This window comes from Oncorhynchus keta, chromosome 11 (genome assembly GCF_023373465.1).
Source record: "Oncorhynchus keta strain PuntledgeMale-10-30-2019 chromosome 11, Oket_V2, whole genome shotgun sequence".
NCBI classification, from domain to species: domain Eukaryota; kingdom Metazoa; phylum Chordata; class Actinopteri; order Salmoniformes; family Salmonidae; genus Oncorhynchus; species Oncorhynchus keta.
In genome coordinates, this window is record NC_068431.1 from 45,438,714 (window position 1) to 45,458,412 (window position 19,699).

General features: G+C 45.4%; 1 protein-coding gene across 3 annotated transcripts in view; it reads left to right on the forward strand.

Annotated features, from left to right (window-relative positions):
* LOC118390331 (gamma-aminobutyric acid receptor subunit alpha-3-like) overlaps positions 1-19,699 on the forward strand; it is a 177,290-nt gene that overhangs the window by 101,121 nt on the left and 56,470 nt on the right. For all 3 annotated transcript variants that reach the window (XM_052457320.1, XM_035780784.2, XM_035780785.2), the window contains exon 5: positions 19,086-19,306. In XM_052457320.1, the coding sequence (XP_052313280.1) occupies positions 19,086-19,306 (221 nt within the window). The remainder of the gene's footprint in view (positions 1-19,085; positions 19,307-19,699) is intronic.

Here is a 19,699-nt window from a genome sequence, read left to right on the forward strand (position 1 = left end):
CCCAATAAAGGAGTGGTTCTGCAGGTGGGGACCACAGACCACTTCAGTTCCTATGCTTCCTGGCTGATGTTTTGGTCACTTTTGAATGCTGGCGGTGCTTTCACTCTAGTGGTAGCATGAGACGGAGTCTACGACCCACACAAGTGGCTCAGGTAGTGCAGTTCATCCAGGATGGGACATCAATGCGAGCTGTGGCAAGAAGGTTTGCTGTGTCTGTCAGCGTAGTGTCCAGAGCATGGAGGCACTACCAGGAGACAGGCCAGTACATCAGGAGACGTGGAGGAGGCCGTAGGAGGGCAACAACCCAGCAGCAGGACCGCTACCTCCGCCTTTGTGCAAGGAGGAGCAGGAGGAGCACTGCCAGAGCCCTGACAGTGAAAATGACCTCCAGCAGGCCACAAATGTGCATGTGTCTGCTCAAACGGTCAGCGAACCGACTGGTATAAGGGCCCAACGTCCACAGGTGGGGGTTGTGCTTACAGCCCAACACCGTGCAGGACATTTGGCATTTGCCAGAGAACACCAAGATCGGCAAATTCGCCACTGGCGCCCTGTGCTTTTCACAGATGAAAGCAGGTTCACACTGAGAACATGTGGCAGACGTGACAGTCTGGAGACGCCGTGGAGAACGTTCTGCTGCCTGCAACATCCTCCAGCATGACCGGTTTGGCGGTGGGTCAGTCATGGTGTGGGGTGGCATTTCTTTGGGGGGCCACAAAGGTAGCCTGACTGCCAGAGGTAGCCTGACTGCCATTAGATACCGAGATGAGATCCTCAGACCCCTTGTGAGACCATATGCTGGTGCGGTTGGCCCTGGGTTCCTCCTAATGCAAGTCAATGCTAGACCTCATGTGGCTGGAGTGTGTCAGCAGATTCTGCAAGAGGAAGGCATTGATGCTATGGACAGGCCCGCCCATTCTCCAGACCTGAATCCAATTGAGCACATCTGGGACATCATGTCTCGCTCCATCCACCAACGCCACGTTGCACCACAGACTGTCCAGGAGTTGGCGGATGCTTTAGTCCAGGTCTGGGAGGAGATCCCTCAGGAGACCATCCGCCACCTCATCAGGAGCTTGCCCAGTTATTGTAGGGAGGTCATACAGGCACGTGGAGGCTACACACACTGCTGAGCCTCATTTTGACTTGTTTTAAGGACATTACATCAAAGTTGGATCAGCCTGTAGTGTGGTTTTCCACTTTAATTTTGAGTGTGACTCCAAATCCAGACCTCCATGAGTTGATAAATTTGATTTCCATTGATAATTTTTGTGTGATTATGTTGTCAGCACATTCAACTATGTAAAGAAAAAAGTATTTAATAAGAATATTTCATTCATTCAGATCTAGGATGTGTTATTTTCGTGTTCCCTTTATTTTTAGTAGTATTTTTTTCTATGGGTAAGAGCCCCTGAGGGTGGACAGGACACTTGATTGGAAGGCTTCTACCTAGAAACAAAACACACACAACCACAGTGAGCTGTGCAGGCACTAGGAAAATAGGAGCGTAAGTCGCTCTGGATAAGAGCGTCTGCTAAATGACTTAAATGTAAATGTAAATGTGAGCGGTGTGTGCTTGCTGGGAGGGAGGGAGTCAGTCTGCCCTGCAGCCGCTGAACATAACCACACCCCCTTAAATGGAGTGCCAGCTTCCGTGGCTGTGGCCTGTGGGATATGATACACTGCCCACGGTCCAGACAGACAGACAGACAGCGAGGGAGGGGAGCAAGGCAGGAGTACAATGGTCCTCTATATCTGTTATCTGCTGCTTGGAGACTGCCGAGGATGTACAGACAAAATGACACATAAAAGAGCTAGCTTTGTTGGACTGCCGTGGACTGTAAGCTGAAGTCCCATTACAAGAGATACCAGCAGAGAAACATGTTGCCAAACTGTAGAAAATGTGCTGACTTCTATTTAAAGAGTGTTTACATCATATTTATTTATTCTCATGTAATGCCCAATTCTGACTCAGAATTCAATTCAATTAAAACGATCATTTGCCCTGTTAGTGACTTTCCTACCTGAGGTATGTTTGTGTAAAACCAGGCCAGTGTGGAAGACAGGTAAACACGATGATAGCTAACCTCAAGAGCCACTGCTCACAAAGTCAGTTCACATTCAGTCTGAATATCAGTCAGTTGCTTTTCACTCAAATTAAATAGTTTATCCTATCTATACTGAACAACAATATGGAGCAACATGCAATCATTTAATTGATTTGACTGAATTACAGTACCTATGAGGAAATCTTTCAATTTAAATCAATTCATTAAGCACTAATCTATGGATTTCACATGACTGGGAATAGAGATATCATCTGTTAGTTATATATTCTTTAAAAAAGGGCCTCACAATAGACCTCAGGATCTTGTCACTGTATTTTTGTGCATTCAAATTACAATTGCAGTACGTCCAATCGGCCTCGCAACCGCTCGCCCTCACAACGCCATCTCTGCAACAGATCTGGTGGACATTCCTGCAGTCAGCATGCCAATTGCACGCTCACTCAAAACTTGAGACATCTGTGGCATTGTGTTGTGTGAGAAAACTGCACATTTTAGAGTGGCCTTTTATTGTCCCAAGCACAATCTGCACCTGTGTGATGATCATGCTGTTTAATTAGCTAATTGATATGCCACACCTGTCAGGTGGATGGATTATCTTGGCAAAGGAGAAATACTGACTAACAGGGATGTAGACAAATTTGCGAAAAATGCGCTTTTTGTGCGTATGGAAAATGTCTGGGATCTTTTATTTCAGCTCATGAAACATGGGACCTAGACATTACATTGTGTTGATATTTTTGTTCAGTGTAAATAGAATCATCAAAGCGAAGAAGTCCCTATCCAGACCATCAGGATTTGTGGATGTTTTTAGTTGTAATGAATAAACAAAAGAATAGAGGAAATTAATGTCCTGACAGACTTCATTAGATGGTAGAATTTTGATGCCTCCTTTTTAATTAATGTGCAATATGCCATAGTGGCCCTTATCACAATTACAAGAGAAGAGGACCTTGGAAAATGTATGATTAATTTGTCATCAAGACCATTCCCATATGAGGAATACACTTCTTTTGGGGTAGACATATCATAGGAAGGAACTGTTCATTTATGTCTCTCTCTATGGGCTTGTTCTTTGTAAATGGACTCTTGATCGTTGTTGCCAATAAACCACAGGGGATCATAGATTGCAGTGTGTCTTTCTTTTATATTTTTCCCTGTCTGTTTTTTCATGGTCCCTCATACTGTATACTGGCTTTACTCCTTTAGGACTTTGTTTTATTCGTATATTTCTAAACAGAATAGTCCATAACCTATCAAAATATGCTCTCACATCTTATGCCCGCACCACACTAGAGACAGACCGGGCAGTACATATCCCTGGCAATGTGAAATCCTTTCATGAATAAAAAATTCCATGTCAGGTTTTGATGTGTAAACATTCTGACATTTAATTCAGCCCTTGAATCTTTCTGAGTGATCATGCACTCCTAGAGTGCCGTTCCCTCCAGCTGTTTCAACATATGCACGAAGACTTGCATTAACGAAGCCAGGAACATGGCAGGAACCATCAGATACACTACTGTCAGGTTAAGAGGCAACCTTGCGTGTAAGATATAGCATATACATTCAGAGTCGGGGTTCTACTTAAGCTAGGGCTAGAGTAAAGATTAAAGCAGGCCGTGCTGAAAGTCAAGTACATCATTTAAGGCACTTAAGAACATTGGCTGAAAGTCAGGCACAGCTGCACAGACATTTCAGTCGCTAATGGTTGTTTATGTTTTGGCTCAGCATTAGTGATCCATCGTCAGATGCAGCCTCGGAGACCCTAATTAGAGCATACTGTACCAGGCTGGTGCGGTTTGCGAGCCAGGCCCTCCTCCATATGCTCCTATAGGCTGTGGGAGTGGGGTACTGAGAGTGGCACCTGCCCTCTCCTGCTCGTTTGGTTCCTCCTCCACACATGTTGAGAATCCGGTCAATCCCAAGCCACCTCCTATCACTAGGGGAGAACGGCGGAGGAGGAAGAAAGGAGAGATGCTCTTCTCTGTCTTCTTCTTTCAATGGTGTCTGCAGATCTATCTCCTCTCCCCTCTGTGGGATGTTTTTTTGTGTGTGTGTTTTCTCCCTGTACTCTGTTGATGAGAAATCAATCACTCCCTCCCTGGAGGAGCACCAGCTGCTCTTTGAATCTGCTGTGCCACTTGGCCCTGATTGGCTCTGCTCTTTTTTTCTCATTCCTTTTTTATCTTCAAATGAGTTCCCCACCTTGACTCAGTAGCCTATCCAGGTCTAAAAGGAAAACAAACAGACGATATCTACGCCCTGCTAAGCCAAACACAACGGCGCTACGTTTATTTATCACATGGGATCTCTGCCTGGGTTGTGTTGGGGGGCAGGGGAGAAGTGTGAAGAACGTTAGGGTTTCGATGAAAAAGCTTGGCACAAAAAAAAAAACGGTGGTCCGACATGACCGGAAGGAATCCTTGTGGTTTCACAGGCAGTGGAGCAGGTGCAACACTTCTACAGTAGGTCCTGAAAGGCCACAATACTCTGAAGTCACCATAAGGCTGCTTAGTCTCGCTCTATTTGTCTCTCTCTGTGTGTTCTCTATCTATCTTCAAATCTCCCAGCCCCACCTATTACATCTGTGTACACTCCCTGCGTTTTCATTGATTTCTTTTTCGAAGTGGGAAAAGTGCTTCAGTGTTTCCACTGGGTTTCTACTTCAGAATTAACACCCTCCATGTGACATCATTAACACGGATGAATGCCTTAAAAGGGATGGACTAAATTCTTAAAGGAGAGAGGGAAGAAGCTGATAGAAGAGAGGGAATAGCTAGCAGAGAGTTGCAGAGAATGCAATTAAAACAGGAAAAATGCTTAACATGGGGGAAGTATGGGGAAAAAGAGAAGTGACTTGAACATTCACACTAGAATGCAAACAATGCTTTTACAGTGTGTTCCCGCTGTTTGTGCTTTCAAGGTTTTCTCCATAGAATTACTGGTGTGACTTGGCCAGGGAAGCAGAAGTTCAAAGAGTGCGATCCGAATTCCGAGGTCCTGGGCTGGCGTGGTTACACGTGGTCTGCGGTTGTGAGACCGGTTGGACGTACTGCCCAATCCTGTCAGGTGGATGGATTATCTTGGCAAAGGAGAAATGCTCACTAACAGGGATGTAAACAAATTTGAGCAGAATAAGCTTTTTGTGCGTATGGAAAATGTCTGGGATTTTTTTTTTTACATTTTGCATTTATATTTTTGTTCAGTATATATTTGCCTTGCATTAAACACAGACCCTTTCTTGACATGCTGAAAAAAAAGCTACGATCCTCGTGGCTGGAAAAAAATAGAATCAACGGAGCGTTTGTTTATTGCTTTCGGCGACTTTCCACACCAAAAGCTTCTCATCTGCTTGTGCAGTTTTTTTCTGTCAGTTTGGCATAACAAGGAGTAGTTTGCTCTTTTGTGAACATGCTTATTGCTACTGAAGGTTGATGGGTGGGAATCATGAATAAAGATGTGACTCTAATTGATCTTTTTATACAAACATCAGCAAGGAAGGAAATGGAACGGGTCTGTGTTTTAATTCAATAAATCCATTTTGCCTCTTTATCTACATCTAGAGAGGCGACAGATTCTTCTGTCATTTTTGTTTGAGCGTTTGTTTCTTGGTGTGTACTGTATATAGCGGAGAGCATTTGGCTAGACAGAATTAACCCATTTTTTTAAAGGTTTAATCCTTAATCTATGAGTAATCACAGCCTCACATTCTTCTGTCTCTTACATCTACCGTTGGGCCATCCAGATCTCTCCCTCAAGCTTAGGGAGGAGTGGAGTGTGTGCCTCCCCCCTCTCTCCAATTCAATTCAATTCAAGGGGCTTTATTGGCATGGGAAACATATGTTAACATTGCCAAAGCAAGTGAAGTAGATAATATACAAAAGTGGAATAAAACATTTAAATGAACAGTAAACATTACACTCACAGAAGTTCCAAAAGAATAAAGTCATTACAAATGTCGTATTATGTATATGTACTGTACAGTGTTGTAACGATGTGCAAGTGGTTAAAGTACAAAAGGGAAAATAAATAAACATAAATATGGGTTGTATTTACAATGGTGTTTGTTCTTCACTGGTTTCCCTTTTCTTGAGGCAACAGGTCACAAATCTTGCTGCTGTGATGGCACACTTATTTCACCCAATAGACATGGGAGTTGATGAAAATCGGGTTTGTATTCTAATTGTTTGTGGATCTGTGTAAACTGAGTCTGTACATAGTCAAAGCTTTCCTTAAGTTTGGGTCAGTCACAGTCGTCAGGTATTCTGCCACTGTGTACTCTCTGTTTAAGGCCAAAGAGCATTCTAGTTTGGAAAGAATTAACAAAAAAAACAGAGCAATGTGTCGAGTAATTATCTTTTTGTTTTCTCATGATTTGGTTGAGTCTAATTGTGTTGATGCCCTAGGGCTCTGTAGGATGCGTTTCTGTTTATGAACAGAGCCCCAGGACCAGCTTGCTTAGGAGACTCTTCTCCAGGTTCATCTCTCTGTAGATGATGGCTTTGTTATGGAAGGTTTGGGAATCGCTTCATTTTAGGTGGTTGTAGAGTTTAACAACTCTTCTTGATTTTGATAATTAGTGGGTATCGGCCTAATTCTGCTCTGCATGCATTATTTGGGGTTTTACATTGTACATGGAGGATATTTTTGCAGAATTCTGCATGCAGAGTCTCCATTTGGTGTTTGTCCCATTTTGTGAATTCTTGGGTTGGTGAGCGGACCCCAGACCTCACAACCATAAAGGGCAATGGGTTCTATAACTGATTCAAAATATTTTTAGCCAGTTCCAAATTGGTATGTCAAATTTTATGTTCATTTTGATGTCATAGAAGGCCCTTCTTGCCTCATCTCTCCGATCGTTCACAGCTTTGTGGAAGTGCTGATGTTTAGGCCAATGTATGTGTTGTTTTTAGTGTGCTCTATGGTGTCTAGATGGAATTTGTATTTGTGGTCCTGGCGACTGGACCTTTTTTGGAACACCATTATTTTGGTCTTACTGAGATTTACTGTCTGAGGCCAGGTCTGGCAGAGTCTGTGCAGAAGATCTAGATGCTGCATTTCTTCATATTATTCAGTTCCTTTGGCGTTAATGTCTCATGATTGACTATTGCTCGGTTCAAGTAGACTGTGATTTTGTTGTGATCTGAAAGTGGGCTGACTGTGAATGCTCTGAGAGACTCTGGGTTGAGGTCATTGATAAAGTAGTCTACAGTACTACTGCCAAGAGATGAGCTATAGGTGTACCTACCGTATGAGTCCCCTCGAAGCCTATCATTGACTATGTACATACCCAGGTGTTTGTCCCACTGTGTGCTGAGGGTGTCAGTTTTTTATTTTTACGTTTTTTATTTTTAAGTCAGTTAAGAACAAATTCTTATTTTCAATGACGGTCTAGGAACAGTGGGTTAACTGCCTGTCCAGGGTCAGAACGACAGATTTGTACCTTGTCAGCTCAGAGATTTGACCTTGCAACCTTCCGGTTACTACATTTACATTACATTTAAGTCATTTAGCAGACGCTCTTATCCAGAGCGACTTACAAATTGGTGCATACACCTTATGACATCCAGTGGAACAGCCACTTTACAATAGTGCATCTAAATCTTTTTAGGGGGGGGTGAGAAGGATTACTTACCCTATCCTAGGTATTCCTTGAAGAGGTGGGGTTTCAGGTGTCTCCGGAAGGTGGTGATTGACTCCGCTGTCCTGGCGTCGTGAGGGAGTTTGTTCCACCATTGGGGGGCCAGAGCAGCGAACAGTTTTGACTGGGCTGAGCGGGAACTGTACTTCCTCAGTGGTAGGGAGGCGAGCAGGCCAGAGGTGGATGAACGCAGTGCCCTTGTTTGGGTGTAGGGCCTGATCAGAGCCTGGAGGTACTGAGGTGCCGTTCCCCTCACAGCTCCGTAGGCAAGCACCATGGTCTTGTAGCGGATGCGAGCTTCAACTGGAAGCCAGTGGAGAGAGCGGAGGAGCGGGGTGACGTGAGAGAACTTGGGAAGGTTGAACACCAGACGGGCTGCGGCGTTCTGGATGAGTTGTAGGGGTTTAATGGCACAGGCAGGGAGCCCAGCCAACAGCAAGTTGCAGTAATCAAGACGGGAGTTGACAAGTGCCTGGATTAGGACCTGCGCCGCTTCCTGTGTGAGGCAGGGTCGTACTCTGCGGATGTTGTAGAGCATGAACCTACAGGAACGGGACACCGCCTTGATGTTAGTTGAGAACGACAGGGTGTTGTCCAGGATCACGCCAAGGTTCTTAGCGCTCTGGGAGGAGGACACAATGGAGTTGTCAACCGTGATGGCGAGATCATGGAACGGGCAGTCCTTCCCGGGAGGAAGAGGAGCTCCGTCTTGCTGAGGTTCAGCTTGAGGTGGTGATCCGTCATCCACACTGATATGTCTGCCAGACATGCAGAGATGTGATTCGCCACCTGGTCATCAGAAGGGGGAAAGGAGAAGATTAATTGTGTGTCGTCTGCATAGCAATGATAGGAGAGACCATGTGAGGTTATGACAGAGCCAAGTGACTTGGTGTATAGCGAGAATAAGAGAGGGCCTAGAACAGAGCCCTGGGGACACCAGTGGTGAGAGCGCGTGGTGAGGAGACAGATTCTCGCCACGCCACCTGGTAGGAGCGACCTGTCAGGTAGGACGCAATCCAAGCGTGGGCCGCGCCGGAGATGCCCAACTCGGAGAGGGTGGAGAGGAGGATCTGATGGTTCACAGTATCGAAGGCAGCCGATAGGTCTAGAAGGATGAGAGCAGAGGAGAGAGAGTTAGCTTTAGCAGTGCGGAGCGCCTCCGTGATACAGAGAAGAGCAGTCTCAGTTGAATGACTAGTCTTGAAACCTGACTGATTTGGATCAAGAAGGTCATTCTGAGAGAGATAGCGGTAGAGCTGGCCAAGGACGGCACGCTCAAGAGTTTTTGAGAGAAAAGAGAGAAGGGATACTGGTCTGTAGTTGTTGACATCGGAGGGATCGAGTGTAGGTTTTTTCAGAAGGGGTGCAACTCTCGCTCTCTTGAAGACGGAAGGGACGTAGCCAGCGGTCAGGGATGAGTTGATGAGCGAGGTGAGGTAAGGGAGAAGGTCTCCGGAAATGGTCTGGAGAAGAGGAGGGGATAGGGTCAAGCGGGCAGGTTGTTGGGTGGCCGGCCGTCACAAGACGCGAGATTTCATCTGAGAGAGAGGGGAGAAAGAGGTCAGAGCATAGGGTAGGGCAGTGTGAGCAGAACCAGCGGTGTCGTTTGACTTAGCAAACGAGGATCGGATGTCGTCGACCTTCTTTTCAAAATGGTTGACGAAGTCATCTGCAGAGAGGGAGGAGGGGGGAGGATTCAGGAGGGAGGAGAAGGTGGCAAAGAGCTTCCTAGGGTTAGAGGCAGATGCTTGGAATTTAGAATGGTAGAAAGTGGCTTTAGCAGCAGAGACAGAGGAGGAAAATGTAGAGAGGAGGGAGTGAAAGGATGCCAGGTCTGCAGGGAGGCGAGTTTTCCTCCATTTCCGCTCGGCTGCCCGGAGCCCTGTTCTGTGAGCTCGCAATGAGTCGTCGAGCCACGGAGCGGGGAGGGGAGGACCGAGCCGGCCTGGAGGATAGGGGACATAGAGAGTCAAAGGATGCAGAAAGGGAGGAGAGGAGGGTTGAGGAGGCAGAATCAGGAGATAGGTTGGAGAAAGTTTGAGCAGAGGGAAGAGATGATAGGATGGAAGAGGAGAGAGTAGCGGGGGGAGAGAGAGCGAAGGTTGGGACGGCGCGATACCATCCGAGTAGGGGCAGTGTGGGAAGTGTTGGATGAGAGCAAGAGGGAAAAGGATACAAGGTAGTGGTCGGAGACTTGGAGGGAGTTGCAATGAGGTTAGTGGAAGAACAGCATCTAGTAAAGATGAGGTCAAGCGTATTGCCTGCCTTGTGAGTAGGGGGAAGGTGAGAGGGTGAGGTCAAAGAGGAGAGGAGTGGAAAGAAGGAGGCAGAGAGGAATGAGTCAAAGGTAGACGTGGGGAGGTTAAAGTCGTCCAGAACTCTGAGACGTGAGCCGTCCTCAGGAAATGAGCATCAAGCTCATTGATGAACTCTCAAGGGAACCTGGAGGGCGATAAATGATAAGGATGTTAAGCTTGAAAGGGCTGGTAACTGTGACAGCATGGAATTCAAAGGAGGCGATAGACAGATGAGTAAGGGGAGAAAGAGAGAAAGACCACTTGGGAGAGATGAGGATCCCGGTGCCACCACCCCGCTGACCAGAAGCTCTCGGGGTGTGCGAGAACACGTGGGCGGACGAGGAGAGAGCAGTAGGAGTAGCAGTGTTATCTGTGGTGATCCATGTTTCCGTCAGTGCCAAGAAGTCGAGGGACTGGAGGGAGGCATAGGCTGAGATGAACTCTGCCTTGTTGGCCGCAGATCGGCAGTTCCAGAGGCTACCGGAGACCTGGAACTCCACGTGGGTCGTACGCGCTGGGACCACCAGATTAGGGTGGCCGCGGCCACGCGGTGTGGAGCGTTTGTATGGTCTGTGCAGAGAGGAGAGAACAGGGATAGACAGACACATAGTTGACAGGCTACAGAAGAGGCTACGCTAATGCAAGGAGATTGGAATGACAAGTGGACTACACGTCTCGAATGTTCAGAAAGTTAAGCTTACGTAGCAAGAATCTTATTGACTAAAATGATACAGTACTGCTGAAGTAGGCTAGCTGGCAGTAGCTGCGTTGTTGACACTACACTAATCAAGTCGTTCCGTTGAGTGTAATAGTTTCTACAGTGCTACTATTCGGGGGCTAGCTGGCTAGCTAGCAGTGTTGTTTACGTTACGTTGCGTTAAAAGAACGACAATAGCTGGCTAGCTAACCTAGGAAATCGCTCTAGACTACACAATTATCTTTGAAACAAAGACGGCTATGTAGCTAGCTATGTAGCTAGCTACGATCAAACAAATCAAACCGTTGTACTGTAATGAAATTAAATGAAAATGTGATACTACCTGACCGGGTTGTTGAATTCGATTCAGTAGACGTGTGTGTGGTGACGTTGGCTAGCTGTTAGCTGTTAGCTGTTGGCTAGCTAGCAGAGTCTCCTACGTTAAGGACGACAAGTAGCTGGCTAGCGAACCTCAGTGAATTAAGATAATCACTCCAAGACTACACACTCTAAACTACACAATTATCTTGGAAACAAAGACAGCTATGTAGCTAGCTAACACTAAACTAATCAAGTCGTTCAGTTGAGTGAATAGCACTACAGTGATGCTAATCTGTGGGCGTTAGCTAGCGTTTGCTAGCTCCTGGGCGAATAGCAGTGAAGGCTACGTTAGGGCGACGAAATACGATAATTATGCAATTATCTCTGATACAAGGACGGCTATGTAGCTAGCTAAGAAGAAATAGCTAAGATTAGACAAATCAACCGTTGTACTATAATGAAATGTAATGAAAAAGTTATACAACCTGCGGAGCGAAGTGCGATGCGACCGCTCGCTCCAACCCGGAAGTCTAACGCTCTAACCACTAGGCTACCCTGCCGCCCCAGGGTAGCCTAGGGTTCTGGCATTTAGGTCGCCACAGACTAGTACATGTCCCTGGGCCTGAAAATTATTAATTTCCCCCTCCAGGATGGAGAAACTGTCTTCATTAAAGTATGGGGATTCTAGTGGGGGGATATATGTACCACACAGGAGGACATTTTTCTCTTTTAAGATCATTTCCTTTTGAATTTCTAGCCAAATGTAAACTGTTCCTGTTTCTACTAATTTGATGGAGTGAATTAAATCTGCTCTATGCCAAATTTGCATACCCCCTGAGTCCCTTCCCTGTTTCACACCTGGTGGTTTGGTGGGCGGGACAACCAGCTCTCTGTAACCTAGAGGGCAACCAGTGGGTCCGTCTCCTCTATACCAGGTTTCTTTGTAGGATGACAATGTCCGTAGTTACGATTTATTTGATGAAGTCCAGGTTCCTGCTCTTTAGGCCAAAGGCAGATGACCTCAGGCCTTGGATATTCCAGGATGAGATAGTGAAGGCTTTGTGGGGGGGTCCCGCAAGTCTGGGAGAGTGTCTCGCTGGTCTGGGCGGGGTGCCTATTGTTCTATTGCTCCTGTGTGAAGTGTTGGGGCTGTGTTTGAGAGCGATGTCCTTTAGGGTCCGGTCGAAGGTGGGCACTGCTGCCTTGTATAGGTGGACCTGGTCATAGAGGCGGTTCAAGTCCAGGGTAGAGTGGTGGGCCAGGAAAATATTTGGTTTTGAGGCCAAATACTTGCGTTTACTCGCTGTATGGTAGCAGGGTGGACGTCTTTTTGTGATAGCAGGGTGGAGATAACCACTTGTGCATTGGGGAAAGTAGAAGAAGCTTTTTCTATCACTCCCTTGAGTGCTGTGGCCACCCTTTCCTGCTGGGCTCTCAGATCGTTTGTGCCTGTGTGTATTATCAAATCAAATCAAATGTATTTATATAACCCTTCTTACATCAGCTGATATATCAAAGTGCTGTACAGAAACCCAGCCTAAATCCCCAAACAGCAAGCAATGCAGGTGTAGAAGCACAGTGGTTAGGAAAAACTCGCTAGAAAGGCCAAAACCTAGGAAGAATTATTATTATGTGGCTAGGTGAACCTAGTTGGTCCTCAGATAGAAGGTCTAGGGCGTGATGGGTGTTTGGACACCAGAGTTTAGACACAATGTGTTTGGTTTAAAAAAATAATTGTTGTATATATTTCCCGTTTGCGAAGTACAATCTGTGTCTTGTGTATGTCCTCAGTGGGTGTGGGGGGGATTGTCAGGAGGGCTATCAGGGTAGCTGACAGGGGGGGTGCTCAGAGGGGGTGAGATCCCCTGGGCTTGGGGTTCTCCATTTGTCTGTCCTGCTGTGATGTTGGGGCTATGACCAGGGTCTGGGGTGGCCTGTTCTGCTGTGGTGTCGAGACTTTTGTTGGGAGCTGAGGTGGGCTGTTCTGCTGGCTTCTCTGCCGGGGGGGGGCCAGCTCTCTAGTGGGTTGTTCTCTGTCACACGCCATTCCACTCAACCTCTCCTCTAGCAGTCTGATCCTCTCCTCTAGTGCTCTGTTCTTCTCCTGCTCCTGCTTTTTATCATGTTGAAATTGTCTCACCACAGTCCAGAGTGCAGATATGTCTCTCTCCACCTCCAGCACTCCGGGTCTGGTTAAGGGTTTCTTGTTGTGCTGGACTGTTGTCTGGATCTGTGCTGACTGGAGTGTAATCACCTGCTGTTCCAGCTCCACCTGCCTTACCTCCAGCTGGGTAAATGTATCCTTCATTTCAATGAGGGAGTAGTACTCTGTGCTGGGAGGTTGACTTTCCGCTTGGAGTTGCTTGTCCTTATATAATGAAGAGGTCTGGTCTGACCTGCTCGGGGTGGGGGTATCTTTCTCAAGGGAGAGCTTCTCCCGCTGAGCTAATTATTTGATTAGGTGAAAGTCCAGCTGAAAATATTTGGGGTTGCCCTGTACCAATACTGTTCCAGACTTATAGAGATGTATATTAGCTGACTCGGGGTCCTCATTGTCTTGTATCCTGAGTTTCCACCTCTCGGTAACACCCCCCTCTTAACAGGGGTAGTGTGTTAATATAGCACTGTGCCATGCCAGGGGATGGTCTGTGTGGAAGATGAGTTTGCTGATGTTCCCATTTTTATAATAGTCAGCAAAAAGTGTCTCTTGATTTTCAATAAGGACCTTCATTTTGTACTCTTTTCTTGTCTTATTATTCTTTACATACACAGGGTACTGCATTTTAATTACCTCTGAACAGCGCCAGGCAGCTTCCAAGGCCTCTCAATTGGGTTGGAGAAGACTGTGCGACTCTCCTGCCATTGTTGGGCTAAAGGGCTTTGACATCTCTCACTTGACACTTCAGTGCTAATTGAGGTTGTATCAAGCTTGGCGGCCTTAACTTCTTCTTCTTTATCATTCAGTCCTTATAAAGTAATGTCATGTATTTTCCTTCTTGGCTTTTGGAAATGAAATATATCTTAAGACTAAACATTACTCACTCAGTTCCAGGTTGGATGGTGTTTTCAGGTTTCTGTTTTCCAGAGCATTTGCTGTATAGCTTAGGAATAATAATTTTTGGTTGTTGTAAGCCTTCCAGGTGATTCCGTAATTCCGTCTGAAATCAGGTTGTAGGTTTGGAGTTTTGATTTTGAGTGAAGGTTATGTTGTAGAGGGTAGCATCCTGTATATGTTCCTGACAAGAAATCCAAGTTTATCTAACTCTAAATCTATCTTTTTTTTTAAGAACATGCTGAAAAATGCAGGAGCTTATCTGCTCACTCACTCACTCACTCACATTGAGTAGGAGATAAAAGACCTGGGCTGGCGGTGGTCTTACTCCCCATGCTAATCCTCACCAGGGGCTGGAGGGCGACCACTGCTCTTTCCATGACAGACTGACCAGGTCAATCCGGGTGAAAGCTATGACACCTTATTGATGTCACTTGTTAAATCCACTTCAATCAGTGTAGTTAAAGGGGAGGAGACAGATGAACCTTTACTTCAGTGGGCTAAATCAGGGTCACGGTGTTTCTTGGTAGTCTTCAACAAATCTATTTTGAGACAGAAGTGTGCACCTCACACACATAGTTATGGGCTTTAAAAAAAATAAGGCACCTAGACCATGTCAGGAATAGAGTTGAAACGTACTCCATTTTGAGTTTTCATCCTAATATTACACTTTATATACATCACAGAAGACTGAAATATAACAAAACTGTTTGACATAGAAACACCAGATTTTGTGTTTTAAAAACAGACAATCTGTGGCCACCCTTTGGGCCACTAGGTCATTTGACTGCAGGAAAGGGCTCCCCTGTCTCCTCCCCTTCATCTACACTGATTGAAGTGGATTTAACAGGTGACATCAATAAGGGATCATAGCTCTCACCTTGATTCACATGGTCAGTCAATGTCATGGAAAGAGCAGGTGTTTCTAATGTTTTGAACACTCAGTCTAACGCAACCATTTTTAAACAATACATCATCTATGTACATGTGAGGCACGGGGCCTGCCTAAATCAGCCATTTTGAGCTAGATTACACACTGTCACTGTAAAGACTGTCTCTCGGCAGGTAGCCTAGTGGCTAGAGGTTTGGGCCAGTAACCAAAAGGTTGCTGGATCAAATCCCAGAGTCGATAAGGAAAAGATCTGTCGTTCTGCCAATGAGCAAGGCAGTTAACCCACTGTTCCCTGGGTGCTGAAAACATGGATATTGATTTAAGCAGTCCCCTGCACCTCTCTGATTCAGGGGGGTTGGGTTAAATGTGGAAGACACATTTCAGTTGAATACATTCAGTTGTATTTCCCTAATATCGTACAACATGTAAGCAGGCAATGCTTCAATATAAGGCAGGATGAAAACAATGAAATACATCCTGAAGATTTATATCATGCTTATTGAAAATAGGTCATTTTCAAAAGACACAAAGCAGATAACGTGATATTGGTGCACACAGTGATTATTCAACATACAGCTGAAGTTAGGGGGTTGTTAGAAGTTTGTATTCAGATGGCAGAATTACATGTCTTTTTTTCGGCACTAACCACTGAGTTCTAAACTATGGGTGTGACACGACGCGTCATGCCCATAAATCAACACAATGTCTTTTTTTCGGGTTTTAGAATTGTCAGGGTCTTGGATAGAATTGGGTTAATGTCCACTCAGTAGCCTATATATTAGGTACACCGCCCCGTTCGCGAAAAGGGTTTGTTCCTACAGACAGTGAGTCACGTGGCAGTGGCTTGCTATATAAAGCAGGCAGACAGGCATCGAGGCATTCAGTTACTGTTCGAGTGAACATTAGAATGGGCAAAACAAGTGACCCAAGCAACTTTGAACGTGGTATGATCGTCGATGCCAGGCTTGACGATTCCAAAATCTAAGAAACTGCCGGCCTCTTGGGCTTTTCACGCACGACAGTGTCTAGAGTTTTCCAGAGAATGGTACTACAAACATCCAGTCAGCGGCAGACCTGTGGTGAAAACAGCTTGTTGATAAGAGGTCGAAGGAGAATGGCAAGAATGGCGCAAACTTACCGGCGGGCCGCAAACAGGCAAATAACGGCGCAGTACAACAGTGGTATGCGGAATGGCATCTCGGAACGTGCATTTAATCGGTCCTTGTCATGGATGGGCTATTGCAGAAGACGACCACACTGGGTTCCACTCCAATCAGCTAAAAACAAGAGGAAGCGGCTCCAGTGGGCCCGCCATCACCAACACTGGACAACCGAGGTGTGGAAAAACATTGCCTGGTCCGACGAATCCCGGTTCCTGTTGCGTCATGCTGATGGCATAGGCAGGATTTGGCGTAACCAGCATGAGTCCATGGCCCCATCCTGCGTGGTGTCACATCAGGTTCCTTGATACCAATTGAGCAACGTTTCCATGCACTTAAGAATTCAGGCTGTTTTGGAGGCAAAGGGGGACCGACCCGGTGGTAGATGGGTGTACCTAATAAATTGTTTACTTAGTGTATTCTGTGCTAATGCAGATACAAAAAAAGATTAACAGAGAGCAAGCTACAATATGGCAAACTTACCAAATGAGGCACCCTTATTCTCATCCGCCAATGACATTTGTTTGTTGCTCCTGCTAGTTTCATTAATCATGCTTTTTGCATATTAATATTTCCACTACAGAGGGTCGTGTTGGTAAACAGATAGGTATTTCTGTATTAGTAATGGTTAGAACTTACATACTGTAGCTCTGGTATGTCAGCCAAAGCTATGTCCGGTGTTTTTGGGTAATGCATGTTGCTAAAATGCAGGGGGAATAGCAACGTGACCACGGTGTAAAGTCATGGTATACAGTTATAATTTAAGTATATTGAGGAATATGATGACTATTACCTTAACCCGCTAAGGTCGATGTTCGCGCCCAGGTGGCAATCTAATTAGCATGATAAAAACATCTGTCAATTTAAGCTAGAGATACAGTATCTGGTTTTTTTTTGCATTGGATGCATCTCAATCCACCAAATCTGATTATGTAACACTTCCACACCTGCCTATGTAACACTTCCACACCTGCCTATGTAACACTTCCACACCTGCCTATGTAACACTTCCACACCTGCCTATGTAACACTTCCACACCTGCCTATGTAACACTTCCACACCTGCCTATGTAACACTTCCACACCTGCCTATGTAACACTTCCACACCTGCCTATGTAACACTTCCACACCTGCCTATGTAACACTTCCACACCTGCCTATGTAACACTTCCACATCTGCAGCGAAAGGTGACAGTGCTATAGCGGTGTTTGTCAGACCATGAGACATCCCGAAAATCGGTCTTCTCACAATCATATGTAGTGTCTGAACTATTATGATCCCTCTATGAAAAGATGAGACTCTCACAAACATGATGGTGTTCTCCATTTTGCTCTATGACAAGTGTGGGACTCCTCTGAAGTCAGTACTGCCGATCTGCCAACTTCTGTCTATAGCGTCCGAACAGTTTGGGCTACACACTAATATGACCCCTCCGTGTAAAGGTGAGATTCTCATGAACACGTACATGTTTTGCTCTAGGTTGCCCACAGGCCTCACAATACTCCTCTGAAGGTCCCCCTGTACCAGTCAAAAAGGTTGTTTTCTGATCTTTCTCATATCTCTCAGATATATAGTAGGATAGACATTTCAGAACAAACTTCCTCTAGATATTTGGGGGGGGGGAAACTATCTGTTGTTCCATGTTATGAATCTCTTATTTCTTAATTCCATTATTTTACTTTTAGATTTGTGTGTGTGGTTGTGAATTGTTATATACAACTGCACATTTGGAGCTCACACCGGCATTTCGATTCAACCACAATAACATCTGCTGAATATGTGTATGTGACCAGTCAAATTTGATTTGATATTTATTTGTTATCCAATGCTAATAGCAGGAAGGCCAAATACATTTTTTATCGTCAAATATTTTTTTTATACTTCAAGGGGTCTTAAAATTCTAAATCAAATAGCAAATGATCCTTGGTATGATCTTCTTAAAACAGTTCCATATAACTTAGTAGACCATCCACCCCCTTCAGAATAAACTTGGTAACTTGGAATTACCTTCTTAAAACAATTCCAAATAGCTTGGTAGTACACCCCCCCCCCCAGCTTAGACATGGCTTAGACTCTTATTTGTTCATATCTTTCTGTGCATTTCATGCACTTATTTTGTGCCATGAATTGTTGATTGGTGCATAATGGTTTATTTCAGGGTCCTTGATGGAAACGTATATAATATGTGCCATTCCTGTGGTGGCTGGTTGGCAGGGGACAGATTGCTACATTGTTGCTGACAGTCATTATTGTGGCCTGGGTGTAGACTTGGATTACTATTATTTGATGTTCCTGTTTGGTCATCGTCCTGCTCATTATGACATGAATTTACAATGACAAAAATCACTACACCATTCGTTCTAAATATGTTGGGGACCATTTCGTAAAACAGCCAAAGTCTAAATGAAGCTGAAATTATAGGCGATTCGTTTTTTTAATGACATTTTAACACCTATGGAAAATCCTATCAGAATGGAAGAAACATCTGAGGAATAGAAGTGTGAGGCCACTCCCCACCAGCAGCCACTAACGGCACGAGATTACTCTCTGAACTTAGAGAGGTTTATTGGGGACACTGTCCCTTGTTACGTGTTTGGCAATATGGTCAGTGAGATAACTATTGGAAAAGGCATGTTTTATCCCGCCGGCAACAGCTGTGAAAACGCAATCATTGGAGTATGAACTCTGAAGGACGCCTCGAGGATCCCACATTGACAAGGCTGTTTTCCCCTTCAAATAAAATGCATGATGCATTATTGACGTCTGTGCGTGCTTTTGGGAGGGAACTCAACTCTCTGCTAGTCAAGGCCATAACTGACAATATACTGTACCTACCAGGACAGAGAACAGTCTTTCCGTTTGCAGCTCTTACGGGAGATGCTGAATATTACATTCAAATTTGATTGAGATATTCTTACCTTATAAACAGACTTATTCTCTCCGTCTTTTCCCAGGAGTACACCATCGATGTGTTCTTCCGTCAAAGCTGGAGGGATGAGAGGCTGAAGTTCGACGGGCCCATGCAGGTCCTGCCTCTTAACAACCTCCTGGCCAGTAAGATCTGGACTCCAGACACCTTCTTCCACAACGGGAAGAAATCTGTGGCCCACAACATGACCACGCCCAACAAACTGCTACGACTGGTGGACAACGGTACCCTGCTTTACACTATGAGGTGAGCCATCTGAAGTCTCCCAGATCACCCTTTATTGACCTATAGTACCAAGATTGGATACTTTCAAAATGATGTTGGCCCATTGCATACTCCACTAACACCCACCACTACTGTCTGACCAAACACTGCCACCACCACACTCATCCCGTTACTCAGTTGCCACACACAAATATCTCCTGACAATGCACATTTGGTAGTTGACTGGCTAGCAGAGAGGGCATGGTCTCCATCTTGTGTAATGTTATCTGAGTTAGGGGAGTCTGAGGTGGGCGACAGGAGTCTGAGGTGGGCGTGTAGGCCTGAGGCCAGCTAGCGGAATGACCTGCGCACAGAAGTGCTTTGATGAATGAAGGTGATAATTGAATAGTGGATGTCTGGGCCAGGAGCTATCCA